Below are 15,187 nucleotides of genomic sequence, written 5' to 3' on the forward strand. Positions count from 1 at the left end.
GCGCTACTTAAAAATTATGTCAAACGGCACTATTAAATCTGACTATTAGTAAGTTTAGCGTCAGACGATGAGGTGTGCGGTACAAGACAAGGCAGCGCTTGTGGATACACTTTCAAAAATGACGACTTTTTAATGCTGTGGTTAAGAGTGAGGAAAAACATTCCCCCTCTTGACACACCAACCTCGGCCAAATAATCATTTCAAGGTAGAATTTATGGTAAATGACTAAATCCAGCCTCATTACCGTCTTGTTTTCAAGTCTTAGTCAGCGGGGGCAGACATTGTTTGAAAAGACGGTAAAGACAGATTTTTTCCACTTTATCCACACAGCTCAGAGAGCAGATGAGATTAAAATAAACAACTTTTTTTTTTTTTGGTGCTGAAGCTTCTGAGGTTCCTTTTGGCACCGCGGGTGCATTTTTCCTGACCACTTGAGACTGGGAAAAAACAAGACGAGCCTCCTCGATTCACCCTTTTGTTTTTATATTCATTTTTCCCGGTCGTTTCCGATAAAAAAAAGGACATTGTTTTGTACAACCTGTTGAAGACGGACAGAGACGAGGAGACACATGGGCCTCACACGGCGAGAAACAAGAGCACTGCCTCCAGCAGAGAAAGTTAAAAATGATGACGTTATCTTCCTTTAAAACAACCTTTATACACATTTATGTTAATACACTATTCACCAAATACCCTGCAGGTTTGCCCAGTGCCAGATATCACCCTGCTTCGTTCACAGACAGACCTGTGAAGTGTCTCTCAGGAAAGCAGCGTCTGAACCTGCTGGGTGGATCTGGGCACCAGGTTCTCTGGGTCTTTGTAGGCGTTCGCCGGACTGGTCAGCGATGCGTGAACCTCGCCGTAGGCTCTGCACACCAACTCTGTGGACTGACGGAAAATCTGCTCCCTGCACAAACAGATAAAAAAGATTCAGATTCACAACACACACACACAAAATAACAGCCACAGCAGTGAAGGGGGTTCCTGTTGAAATTCCACCATTTCATGACCTCATGACAGCTACGCAGAGAGATACTGTAATTAAAGCAGTCATGTGTAAGAATTTGTCCTAATTACTGTTTTGTTCTGTGGCCAATGAAACATGGCATGGTGGAGTGTGTGTGTGTGTGTGTGTGTGTGTGTTGCACACTGCCATCTATGGATACATAAGGTGTTATCAAAGAAACGGAGCTGCAAATTAAGGAATTTAATCACCTTTTTTTTCCATTTATAGGCCATGTTGAATCACTCAGGGACAACAACTCAAAGAACTACTACAAGAGAATGTAAACATTATGTTTTCAGTCGATATTTGGGAGGTTTAAATCGCTAAAGTCCAAGTTTCCCCCCTTAGCAACACAACCAGGAAGATAAGGAGCTGGATTGTATTTGAGTAGAAGTTGAGATCAATTGCATTTCTCTCGAAATCAAGCAAATATGTCAAGTGTACCAGTAATAGGGAAATCTTTTATTAGTATTATTATTAGTTAGTGCTCGGCGCGTTAACAGCATATAACACACGTTAACGCATGACGCGTTTCCATGACGACTGACCGGAAAAAAGATGCGCGTGGCGTCATGTTTACGTGACTCCGGATTGTTAAAATGAGTCTGTAAAGTAACGCTAAACATTAAAAACAGAGGCACGCATACGCAGTACACAGGTACGCTGGTTATTTGTAGCGCTGCTGCCGCTCCAGATCGAATGTAGGCGCGCTAACGGCGCTTAAGGAGCTAATGCAGCTAACGGAGCTAACTGGTAAACGGTGCCTGGACTCTGGTGTCGCGGCACGTAAACATGACGCGCGCCTTTTTCCAGTCAGTCTTCATTGAAACGCGGTGTGCGTTAATTAACCTAGTGCCCAGCACTATTATTATTATTGAATATTTTTTTGCTATCTCCTTTTTGAGCTATGGCTGTTAGTTTAAGTCACATCACAGATTGGATATTTAACTTAATTAAACCTTTATTTAACCAGGAATAAAACTCGCCGAGATTGGAAAAGACGAGATTACAGCTCTTCAAACATAAAGCACAATATTAGTACACTATAAAATCAGCAATCAGGCAGAAAAGTCTGCAGCCAGATGTTTCTGCCTCGGTCTCATTTAAAACCACTTTGAAAATGTCCGATGGGAAACAGTCGCAGCTCTATTTTGAAGCCCGCTTCAATGGAAAAAAAACAATCCATTAAAAGGATATTTCGGTTCTCAAAACCCGTATACAGTTAATTCAAGGATATGATGTGACAAGACAGCAGCAGAAGACCTGAGGAAACGGCAGCAGAGCCTCAGTAGTGTCTCACTCGGAGTCTCCTCCTGAGATCCATACTTTTAATTGGCCCACAGAGAGAACAAAGAAGAACCACAGAGCAGTCGCCGTCTAACACCTCACTCTGATCCAAGTGCACTAACACAAAAACTCAGGGAGGTCTTAGTGAACATTCCCATTACCCAAGCACTCCGGGGGTGTTTTCTGAGAGGCCCGGGCCGCTGTTTTTGTGTGTTTAGGCGACGACACGGGAGGAAAAGAGCGAGTGCAAGAGAGACGAGGTGAGGGGGGGAGAGAAAAAGACATAGAGGAAGAATAATTTCAGGGAATGAGTGAGAGTGAGAAATGGACCAGAAGATAATTAATGGCGTCCTGCCCATCAGTGCTCCCGTGTCCATTAATAGGGAACATTAACCTGAGGTACAGAGTGCTCCTCAAGCCGGCTGTACTTCCCAGTAAACGTGACTCACAGAAAGAGCCCTTGGATGTAGCAGCTAGATTGAGCTAAAAGCATCTGCACTTTCTGATCAGTGAGACAAATACAGGGAGGAGGGAGGAGGGGCCGAGCAGTGCGCTCGCTCAGTGTGTTGGTGGCTTTCGGGGGGTGGGGGGCCAATTTAGCGTTTTTCCAAAAACTCGCTGTGCATTTAGTCGAGTGCTTTGTTTGGAATGCAGTAATGATCGTATTACATCTGGGGAGCTAATGAATGTTGAACACTATTTGGTCAACGCTGGGTGCCGACTATTTTTATCTCGCCGTGAACACGCGCGCTCTTTCACCCTTTTAAACGCCGTGAAATGTGGTAAACATTTACCTCCCCGAGTCTGAATATTGCATACGAGTTATTTTTTGTCCCTGAACACACAGAGAGAGAGAGGAGAAAGAGAGGAGAGAGGGAGCTGCTGCTGCTGCTGAAGCCCTCATCAAAGAAATAATGAACTCACCTGATGGATGCACTGAGCAGGAAGTTGAGCTGCGGCATCACAAGCGTGTCGGGTGACGACAAGTACCGGTCGAACTGGACCTGTTGTTTTTCAAGAAGCATCCTGGTCAGTTCACGGTTTAATAATTATTTATGATTTATTTTTATTCTCTTCTAGAAGAGAGGAAAAAAAAAAAGATGTGCAACAACTCACCATGGCTGCTTTCACAGAGGAGCTGTCCATGCTGGGGAGGAGGGACAGAGGACCCTGAGACAGGAGTTCAAAGTCATAGTGTTAAAAACACAGACAATATTAAAGGTCCAGTGTGTGATTTAGGCAGATTTATAGACGGATATGTTTGCGCAAGTGTATAAACACTTAAAATAAGCTTTATTACATTTTTATTTTAAAGTACTTTAAGCAAAGACTTGGTGTTGCTCCCTGATCCACTCCGCAAACCGGATTTGTTCTACATACGTGCAGCTACTTCCTGTCGAAATGGGCTACTTCCTTTCAAAATAATTTAATATTTATTTTGTATATTCAATTTAATTAAATGTCATTATTATTAAGTGTTTCTTTTTCTTTCATTTTAGGGTGGCTGGCAACCACAGCTGTCGTAAAAAAACAATAGTGGCAACAGGAAGTAGTCGTACATGCGTAAAACAACTTTCTGGTCCTGATCGGGTAGAGAAACCTCACTTTATGGCGACTGCGATGTTTCTACAGGAGCTCGAGGTGCAAGTACAACTAACACATTTAAAAAAGAAGGACATCCTTTCTGGTATGCGAGGGCCACCGTAGTTCCCTGACACAGTGCAGTCTCACCATATAGAGCTGCGTGATACGTTGGGTTTATTCTTTTATGATATTTAGATTACTGCATCGTTCACAACTGTAATAATTCTTGCAATTTTCACCAAAAAACTGATGATATTATAAAGATTCTACAAACAAAACATATTTTCTCAGACGACAAAACTGTTTCATTTAGTTACGACACACATCTTTGTATCAAATGTAACTAAAGACCTTTGCAAATGAGCGTTTAACACAATTGTGGAGAATTCAGAGGCAAATCCTCTCTATTCAGTCTAGTAATACTTTTTATATTGTGATGAAATTTAATTTGATGTCATATGTTTTTGTTAATTTCTGGGACTGTTTTTGTTTAAAGCACCGTGGGCTGCATCTTTGCATAAACTTTCCTATATAAAGATCATTATTATTGTCAGTATTGAGCAGTATTGGCTATGAGGAGCTGGTGCTGAGTCATTTCAGTAAATAAATCAAAGTTAAACACATGGCTGCAGCTACAGCTGCAATCATCACAAACACACACTGTAAAAAGTTAGTTGTGAACTCATTGAAAGCAAAACAATAAAAAAAAAATATTGACAGCGACAGTATTTCTGTCAATGTCAACTGATACAAGAACGGCTTTTTCCACACTGGACCTAAAGGAAGAAAAAAAAAAATAACTGCAGATGAGCCGAGCCTGTGATCCTTTAATTCAAATCCGCACGCAGCATTGAAAATGATTCGTACTGCGGTATTTTTGTACCATGCATGTCCTCGACAGATGGTTAAAAAAAGGGACGGAGGAAGAGAGAGACAATTATGTCTGTGTGATGGAGCCTCTGGCTACTTTCACCAATAATAACGATAATTTCCTTTTCTTTGGTGTTGGAGGGAGTTATATATACACATATTTATATACACACACATATATATATATATATATATAAATATATATATATATATATATATATATATATATGTGTGTGTATATACATAGACTTATATATGTCTAAGGACAGAGGATGTTACCAACCCTGTGAAGTCCCGTGAGACAAACTATGTTTTGTAAATCTTTGAATGATTGAGTGATTGATTAATATATGTCTCAATGTAGATATATAGACATATACACATATATATATATTTACGTATACACATATATACATATACACATATATACGGATACATACATATATATATGTATATATATATACATATATATATACACACAAAAATACATATACATACATATATTGACATAATGTACATACATATGTATATATACACATATATATACATATATATATGCATGTATTCATATACATACATATGTATATACACATATACATAATAAACATAATATACACATATATGTGTATATATACATATGTACATATACATAGCATCAAGACAGTAACAAAATCCAGCCTGGAATGAGGCTCTTTTTTAAACTACTTCACTACTGTTGACAGTTATTAGTGAAGTCCTTCGTCTTGCATGAGTGTACGAATCTCTCCACGGTCTCACTCGCAACATTTTTCCCTCAGAGTATGTTTTACGAGTGTAAAAGAAGAGGAAAAAGCCCCGCGTTTCTGTCGGAGACACTCAGCTTTGGAGAAGCCCGCTCGAGGCCATTAGACGGGCAGAATCTGTCGATGCTCTTAAGACGAGCCACTTTTTATTCTGCTGTTTTTAAAAGGTGTTCATGTGGTTTTAATGTCACCTACTTTCTAGAATTCAAAATGATCCTCATCATCAGCATTAAAAACACCTTTTTGTCTTTTAGTAAAGTGAGCTTGTGGCTAAAATCCTGATGTTAAGTAAGTCGCACAGAGTAAATACAGTACACGACTGTCAACAACGGGAGCCTTTAAGGCAATTAGCCGACGCTGACGATCCAGAGTGACGACATTAAATCGAGCTTAAACGCTGAAATTGCCAACATTAAAAGCAGCAAACAGAGGACGGTGCAAGGGTCAATACAACTTTGCAGTGGCTGGGCTGATTTTATGGGGACACGGGCACATTTACAAAGACATAAAGAGCAGAGAAACTCATCTGCTCGCCTGTAAAAAACGCTTTTTTTTAAAGACTTGTTTTTGCTTTATTCCACCGCTATATCGCTCAAAATTTGCAAGGGGGAAAACTAAACTAAAAAAGGATAGAAACGTTGGACGTGAAGAGTTTTAAAAAGTCGCTGACATCTGGGACGCTGCTCTAAGAATCCAGAGACAGACTTAATCGTTTCAAACAGGGAGACTATTTTAGGAAAAAACCAAAGCGAGGCCACCCGTGTAGAGAAGCAGTCTGCAGAAGAATGACAGCTCCTGATTGAGCTAAACATTTAACTACAGCAACAGCCTCAGCAGCTGGGTGTGGTTTGTCCTGACGTGACCCGGGTTGGTTTTTTTTTTTTTTTTTGAAGAGTCACATGCTGAACCACAACTATGGGTCTCAGTCAGCCCAGTGGCAAAGTGAGTTTTAAAGAAGGACAAAAGGCTCCGGGGGCATCAGCTCTCTCATCTGCACAGGACGCGTCTGCACAGGCTAATATATTCTAATAGAAGATAATATGATCTGCCTCCCTCTGTCCTTTTCTCATCTGCAAATCTGACAGAAATGCTATTATGCCCTAATAAGGGCATTGATCATGCAGTAACCATAGCGAGCGCCATTGTAAACCCATGAATAAGTCGCGGAGACGACAATGTAAGGGTAATAAAAAAAGAAGAGAAGAAAGGAGATGTGAAGATGTGGTTCAACGTGAGACCTGTTCAGCACTGTGCTGCTGGACGCAGCTGTAGATGTAGCTCAGTCCGGCTCTGGTCAGCACGTAGGACGCCTGCTCATTGATGAGCGTGTCGAGGTGAGCCTCGATCTGTAAAACAAGTGAGAGAGAGAGAGTGGATTTAAAATCCAGTCTGAGCCTGCCATTGTGAGCCAATGGTACTCGTGCTTAATGGAGAATCGGCGCGCTATTGATAATGAAACTTGCACAGGAGCTCTTGTGGCTACTCGACAAGCTAAAAATAGACAGAGATAGATGACACATTGGAGCATGAGCAACAATATGTGACGCACACACTTTTATATGACAGGGAGAATCATACCTTCTTCTTCTTCTGTTTTCTCTTTTCTTCTTCTTGCCCCCCCAAAAAAGGGCCACACTCTATTAGCCTTTAGCTTTACGGCACTCATTCGCTGTGGCATTGTTTCGCTAAGTTTCTGCAGTGTCACATGATTTATTTCCGTCCAGTGTTGAATTAATTTTTCACCAAGATCTTGTATTAGGGAGGAGGGTCAGAGGACCATGAGACAGGATTTCACAAGTCACAGTGTTAAAAACAATATTTTAGGTCCAGTGTATAATCACTTAAAAAAAGGTTTATTACATTTTTATTTTAACATGCTTTAAGCAAAGAGTGCCTGATTTGTTCTACATATGTGCAGCTACTTCCTTTCAAAATAATGTGTTTGATTTAAGAAGTTTAGAACACTAAATTCATGCATTCATTTTTCCACAAAGATCTTTGTATTGATGATGGGAGAGTCGGACCACTGTGCAAAGATTCTCAATAGGGTTGAGGTCTGGATTCTGAAAACAATATTTCACGTTCCCTGAACCACTCTTTCGCAATTTCAGCCCGACGAATCCTGGCATTGTCATCTTGGAATATGCCCTCAGTGCCATCAGGAAGGGAAAATAATCCATTGATGGAATAATCTGGTCATTCAGTATATTCAGTTTACCGCAGTCTTTGTAGGTTTTGATAAAAAAGGAAAAGAATAATTAACTATAATAATGAACACCTCCGTGCACAGACAATGTGATGACAGTTAGCTCTGCATTGGTGACGTCTGATGGTGCGTTCCAGAGCCCATCCAAACAAATGGGATGTGGGACTTATCCGACCTGAAATGTACTAGCTCCAAAGCATTCCAGGCAATTGAAGTCGAATGTAAGAAAACATGGACCATCACTGCGTTTCAGATTTATGTTTGAAGAGGCATTTTGACTGTTGGCAATTTACATATACAAGCGAGCACTAAAAACAATACATATCGATATGTAACGTCATGAGTATACTTTTACCGTAGCCCTACATATCTTCATGCTAACAGATGACAACGACAACATAATTTCACGCCATAACAAGTTGTGATAAAATTGCTGTGTCTAAAACAAGTCTACACGCAGAAAAGTAAAGTTTATAGCCTATTCATGTGACTCCATGGGCTCCGCTTGTCAAGATTCTCCTTGAATGAGTCTAGAATCCGTTAATGAGCGATGTACCCTGTTCTACGTCTAAAGAGGAATAAGCGAAGGCAAACCTGGAACTCGAGCATCTCCAGCCTCTTGTCGGTGAACTCGAAGAGAGCCAGCGACGTCTTCATGACGTACAGCGAGTTGACCATGTAGGTCGCCATGTCAGCCGTGCCCAGGTTGCTGGCGGACACGGTGCACAGCTGGAGGAGAGGATCCAGGATGCAGGAGAGCACCTGTGAAGCACAGCGGACACGGTTTTTATTGATCAAACACGCTGTGTTTCCAAAAACCTAAAACAAAGCAAATACAAACCACACATAAAAGAAAAGTCTAAAACATGAATGAGACTTCTCATTTTCATGAACAGTTTGTCTAATGAAGGTCTAACTGTGAGAGATTATAAGAATCCACAAAAGCTTTTATCGCATCAGGTAACAGCGTTTTGAGAGCTTTAAACGTTATTTTTGTAAAACTTCTACGCACTTCTCCTAGTTTAAACTCCTCAGCTTGTATTTCTATTTTTCCTCCACATATCACCAGAGGAAGCTCCACAGTCTGAGGACCATGGTGCTGCAGCACTTAAGGTTGTTTTTGAGGGTTTCGTTTGTATGAAGAAATGACTCTTGAAGCATTTTAGGAACAAAAAAGTAAAGGTTTATATTGGGAAAGTTTCCATGTGTTTCCATGTGGATGAGGCATGAAAGATATACTTTTTCCCCTCTTTGTGAAAAATGGGAGTGATCTTAACGCAGTGATTGAACAGCAACAGTAAAGGATCTCAGTCTCAGTCTCATCCTGTTGTGTTTTCTTACCTGAGCAAAATCAGCCTGACGAGCATCCAGAGGCATCACCGACGAGTCGTGGGAGGCCAGCACCTCCCTGAGGAGGGACAGTGTCTGAGTGAGGGAGGCTGTGGGCCCCAGGTCTGCAGGCGGAAGCTCCACCTGAACCAAAGTGTCAGTTTACATAAGAAGACCAAGTGTAATACATATGAGACGTATGTGTTTAAGTACTCGGAGAGACAAGTGGTCCTCAGAACATTATCAAAGCGTTAGATCTCTCTCTCTAACAAGCAGCGTGACAGATATACAACTGCACCCTGCTGCTACTCTGAGCCTTTGCTTGTTCAGAGTCAGTAGAGCTTTTTTTTTTTTTTTAATGAAGAGGGTTTTGATTTCATTGGCCTTCACAGATCTGAGCACAGCCACCTCTGTCAACCTAATAAAGGAAATTATGAGAAGGCTGTGTTCCTGGCATTAGCTGGAATCGACAACAAACCCCGAGGGCCTTCAATTTGATTAACACCGAGCAACGGGGATAATTCTTGTAAATGCTATTGATCGGCAAACAGTGAGCATGTAACGTGGAAGAGGCTCCTGCTCGTGCTGAGGTATATTTGGACGCCAATTTAACTAAGTGGTAGCAACTTTGGTGTGTGTTTTTTTTCCGTCGTCGTCGTCAGCGAGCACCATTTTGATGCTGTGGCCAGAACTGTTTACAAGCAGAACGGCCTCAGAAATAGTCTGTGTTGTGTTTGACTCAAGACGAGGGAGAGACACACACACACACGCGGTGGGTGTGTCCTCAAAGGTGCATTTCAAACTAACTGCTCTCATTTCAGCTTCAGAAACTGTCTTCTTGTTAAAAACAGGTCAGGCTGACTGACTTTTTATTTACTAAAATAGTTTTATGTCACTCCAAAGAAGAATCAAAACAAAACTGCATGGACAAATAACATCGGGTGGGGACAGAACTAGAGCTGAGAACGATTAACCGATTATTAATCGATTGCTAAATTAATTGTCAACTATTTCGATAATCGATTTATCATTTTTTCATGATTAAAACAAGATTTATGATTGTTTTAGCTTCTTAAATGTGAATATTTTCTTCGTTCCTTTGCTCCACATAACAAAAAACGCACGGTTAACGGCGTCAACGTTAACGCACAATGCGTTTCCATGACGACTGACGGGAAAAAGACGCATGTGACGTCATGTTTACGTGACTCCGGATTGTCTCTAAAGTAACGCTAAACTTTAAAAACAGAGGCGCACATACGCAGTACACAGGTACGCTGCTTATTTGTAGCGCTGCTCTTTTCGTTTAAAAAACAGACCGCTCCAGTTCCACTGTAGGCACCCTAACGGCGCTAAACAGCGCTAAAAGAAGCTAATGCAGCTAACTGAGCTAACTGGTAAACTGTGCCTGGACTCCGGTGTCACGGCACGGAAACATGACGTCAGCGTGTCTTTTTCCCGTCAGTCTTTATGGAACCGTTTCATATCTGATATTTTATGGACCAAACGATTAATCGTGATAATAATCGACAGATTAATAGATTATGAAAATAATGCATGATAAACATAATATTGTGGGAGTTTAAATACTATACCTTGTCCATGAGTCTGCTCGCATGAAGGCTGAGGCTGTTGAAAAACATCTTTTTGCTGAGCACGTGCATTTCCTCAATAGTGATGAGCAAAGAAGCCACACTGGTCCCAATTATAGAGCTGGACAAAGATCAAACGAGTCAACAAGGGCTGCATATGGTAATTATTTAGCCAATTATCTTATTTTGGATTCATCAACTCATTAATTAAAGGTCCTGTTTTGCAGAAAGTAAGACTTCCATGTCTATATTTTCTTTTTTTTTCTTACTATAAAAGGCATCTATGCGTCATTAAAATCATATGAAAGTGGTGGAATTTGCTCAATCCAATCTGTGTACTGGCCGCATATAGACACTGTGCTGCACATCCCATCATCAAACACTGCAGGATTCAGCTTCTTGACACAAACCTGCTATGTATTCTGTCTCGATCTATAAAGGTCTCCCTTGTTTGGTCCCAAACACGTGAAATATGAAATGTGCCCGACACCGAGGTCCAGACGTCCAAGGTTCAGGGGATTTTTTTTTACCCTATGAAATCAGATACTGTCTTCAATCCAAGCAAAAGTGAGTAAATGACAACAGGATACGCATATGTCAGGTTCCCTGAGACCATGTACAATGTACAAGACGTTATTCTTGGTTCAGTTTTGGAGGTGTGAAAATGCCCTGAGGCTATTCCTCTACTGCTATTTGATTACTTTTATACTGCCACTTTCACTTTTCTGTTCTATCCTGTTTCTGTTTTCCCCCCGTCAGTTCATGAGTTACTGCTCTGTGTGCGGACGGCAAACTCGCTCTCACACACACACACACACACACACAGACAGACACACACGGTTAAGTAGATCTACAGACCCAGAGTGGAAACTGTCAGAAAACAGATGAGCTACCTCAAAACATAGGCTGCTCTTTTTTTTACCCCCCTGGTAATCCACTTGCCATAATCCACTCTTGGTGCCACAGCAATCTAATTTATAATTGGACCCGAACCAAGGCTCTGGTGTAAAGCTTTCAAAACTAAATCCTGCTAAAGTAGTTTTCCCCTAAATTTGACTTGTGTGTTCCTCTTATTTCAGTCCTGACTGACAATTCACCAGAGCAAATGGTGAGTTTTACCAAATCACTGTGGTTGCCTACAAATATCTTACCTGTTTTTGCCCTGGCTCTGAATCACGCAGTAAATATTGATTTATTTATCACACATTCTAAACTTTCTATCAAAACACTAAAGAATAAATCGTCATATTTCAACTGGCACTCGTTTCTAAGTAACTTAGCTTGACAAATGACTTTTCAATGATTATCAAAGCCTGTTGTAAACTTAAAGACCCCTTACTCCAGCTAACGCCTAACCCTAACCCCAACTCTTTTACCTAACCCTAACCCTAACCCCAACCTCACCGCCATGCAAATTTTTGCCCTCAGTTAAGAGGCCCTGACTTATTAGGACAAGGAAAAACTAAATTAGCATTGAAAGAGCTACAGTTTAGCTTGATGAATTGTAAGTCCTTGATCTTACAAAGTTGGTTTTCCACTAACAGACAGTACAACAATCACATTTAACCATCAAATGACTCTAAAGCTGTTAAATTAGGGTAAAAAATCCTGCATAGTTGTGCCTTAACGTCCTTCCTACAAAGCCAGACCAGTACATTCTGAATAGTCCTCAGAAAAACCACATTGGGACATGGTCTGAGGACACTTTTGTCCACACGAGGAAGTATTAGAGACCAACTCTGCTGCAACATTTCCTTTTTCTAATGGTAATTCTAACTTTGACCATAACCAGTTAACGCCTAACCCCAACCCAACCCTAACCCTAACTCTAATCCCAACCTCACCACAATTCAAATCTTCAGTTAAGAGGCTCTGCCTTATTAGGACCAGGTTTTGGTCTCCACAAGGACCTGACATGGTCTGTGTTTATGCCAGAAAAGACAAACTGACAGTGGACTTTTGACATTTGTATCGTCAGACTCATTGAAAACCTGGCTGTGATCGAGTGATGAATTACCTGATGGTGTGGTGGTAGAATTTAAGCAGGTTGGACAGCTTATAAAGGAGGACAGCCCCCGGTTCAGCAACAATGACCTGTTCTATCCTAACCTGGAGGACAGAGACAGAAGCACATGACGACGACAACACGACACATGAAACAGAGCTTATAGCTTCAACTCATTTGGTTGCTCACTTTCAGCGGCCTGCAGACTCCCTCTGTGATGTGTCCGACCACCTCCTGCATGTCCTCCTCCGCTCCTAACAATGTAAGAAAAGAACATATAAATACAGAGTCAAATGTTGCTTGGGAGTTTGTGAGCCGTTTTGTAGAATAAAAAAAATACAGCACTGTAGATTGAACTAGATGTACTAAATTTAGAGGTATTTACATCCTCTGATTGTTCCCAACATCTCTGACCTCACCGGATGACTGAATAATCAAAGTTTGTCCGATAATCAAAGACTTGTGAGTCCATGTGACGTTTGTTTAGATCTGGTTTATTTGTAAAAATGCACCGACTTAAAAGATTTAATAAAAGAAAAGCTTATGTTTCCTATAAGGACGGCATTTACAAAGAAAGAGGAAACTAGAATCAAGCCTGTTATATGTAGGAAAGATCATGACTGGTGCACCTTTTCTACTATATATATGCTGTACAAAAAATAAAATAGCATCAACTTAGTTTTATACAAATGAAAATCTGCCATTATTTGTCCATTAATTTGTGATTTATGGACAAAAACGGTATGTTGTTTGAGATCAGAGTGACCTTACAAGCTGCAGTGTGTAACTTTATTAATATAAATGAATGTCTGTTACGTTCAAGTCATGACCAAATTAGTCCGACACAAGTGATTTAAGGCCATCAGCTCCACATGACTCTCTCTCTCTACAATTCTTAGTATAGCAGTGTTGCACAAATCAAGTTATTTGTTTTTACGTCAAAGACTTAAGGAGCCGGTGTCGATCACTATCATGTTGAGGCCACTGCAGTGTTTCGGTAGCTTTAACCTACAAAATGACTTTTCAATGATTATCAAAGCCTGCTGTAAATTACATTACATTATTACATGTCATTAAGCTGACACTTTTATCCAAAGCGACTTACATTGATCAATTCTCACATCTGAGAAAGGCAAGTACAGGTTCTGAGGTTCTACCTGGAACCATTTGCTTCTGAAAAGCCCTTTCCCCGAAGAATGGGTTTTTCAAGGGTTCTTGGTAACACTAATGGTTCCAGTAAGAACCATTTTGATCCAGAGAACGCCCTGAATAAAGGGTTTTAAAAGAAGGGTTCTTGGTGGAACCCTCCAAAAGGGCTCCAGGTGGAACCTTTATAAAAATGATTCTAAAGGGTTCTCCTATGAGGTCGAAGTCAAAGAACCTTATATGGTTCTACTTAGCACTTTTATTTCTAAGAGTGTAGCATTAAGGGCCTTGCCTATGGGCCCACACTGGGTGTTAGCTGACCTGCCCTGGCCCTCCACACCAAAATCTGTGGATAATACCACTGAGCTATACCCCGTTCAGACCTGGTAATAAAACGGAACTTTGCAAGTCTGGTCACTTTTTCCCCCTTTTTCCTCTATAACGCTGTTGTTTTTGTCATGTGGACTGTTATTGTCATGTTTTTTGTAATGTAGGACTTAAAAAATAAGAGTACACAAAGACCAGGTTAATGCAAACTATCCAAGATGATAGAGCAGCAACAACAACAACAACAACAAATAAACTTCGTTAATGGTAACAAAGGATCTAAAAAATTAGTTTTAAGAATTGTTATTAAGATTATTCGAGCCTCAACTCCTCAGGCAGGTCCTTCTAAAGTCGAAGGGTCGGTCTTCTTTGGATTTGAGCCTCGACTTTGGTCTGAGAATCCAAGACTCAGATGATGTGACAAATGTCTGTTAAATCCCGTAAGAAGTTTTGCTGCTGCGCACTCGACCATTAAGAGAAGTGAGTTACAGTAATCTAGTCTGGAGACTTCTTCCACATCTGTGTAGTGAAGCAGTGGTTTTTATTTTGGAGATTGTTCCTGACTGGACAACGAAGTGAAAAGATGTGCCAAATTTCAACAAAACTCCCTTAAGGAAAACAGACTGTCATCATCAGTACAGCGGGTTTAAAAACCTTGAATGACAGACTGTCATCATCAGTACAGCGGGTTTAAAAACCTTGAATGACAGACTGTCATCATCAGTACAGCGGGTTTAAAAACCTTGAATGAATGACCTTTACCTTGCAGAGTGACTTGTTTGAGGAGAGCTTCTAGATGCTCCTTCTCTGAAGCGGTGGCTTGGTGCAGCCAGGCCACCATATCACCAGCATACCTGACAAAAGAGTGCAAAAACACAAACAAAGGCTATATTTAAAAGAAAACACACACAACTGCGAGCCCACACGTTGACCACAGCTGTATCGAGTCACTGTGTTCCGCTCACCTCGCACACACAAAAACAGCTCTTTGTGTGTTACGTAACGGCAGAGAACGGCGAGATTAAACTTCAATTATTAAGTGTAGGCCTTTGT

At 40.9% G+C, this 15,187-nt stretch overlaps 1 protein-coding gene across 1 annotated transcript in view; it reads right to left on the bottom strand.

Moving 5' to 3' along the window:
• Positions 1-609: 609 nt before the first annotated feature.
• cog6 (component of oligomeric golgi complex 6) overlaps positions 610-15,187 on the bottom strand; it is a 37,675-nt gene continuing 23,097 nt past the window's right edge. Inside the window, exons 10-19 of the mRNA XM_083886599.1 lie at positions 14,897-14,988; positions 12,851-12,915; positions 12,674-12,765; positions 10,660-10,777; positions 9,077-9,208; positions 8,330-8,497; positions 6,768-6,875; positions 3,410-3,463; positions 3,218-3,297; positions 610-907 (exon numbers count right to left, since the gene is read on the bottom strand). Coding sequence (XP_083742725.1) covers positions 760-907; positions 3,218-3,297; positions 3,410-3,463; positions 6,768-6,875; positions 8,330-8,497; positions 9,077-9,208; positions 10,660-10,777; positions 12,674-12,765; positions 12,851-12,915; positions 14,897-14,988 — 1,057 coding nt within the window. The 3' untranslated portion in view covers positions 610-759. The remainder of the gene's footprint in view (positions 908-3,217; positions 3,298-3,409; positions 3,464-6,767; positions 6,876-8,329; positions 8,498-9,076; positions 9,209-10,659; positions 10,778-12,673; positions 12,766-12,850; positions 12,916-14,896; positions 14,989-15,187) is intronic.

This window comes from Microchirus variegatus, assembly GCF_963457635.1.
Source record: "Microchirus variegatus genome assembly, chromosome: 3".
In the NCBI taxonomy this organism is placed as follows: domain Eukaryota; kingdom Metazoa; phylum Chordata; class Actinopteri; order Pleuronectiformes; family Soleidae; genus Microchirus; species Microchirus variegatus.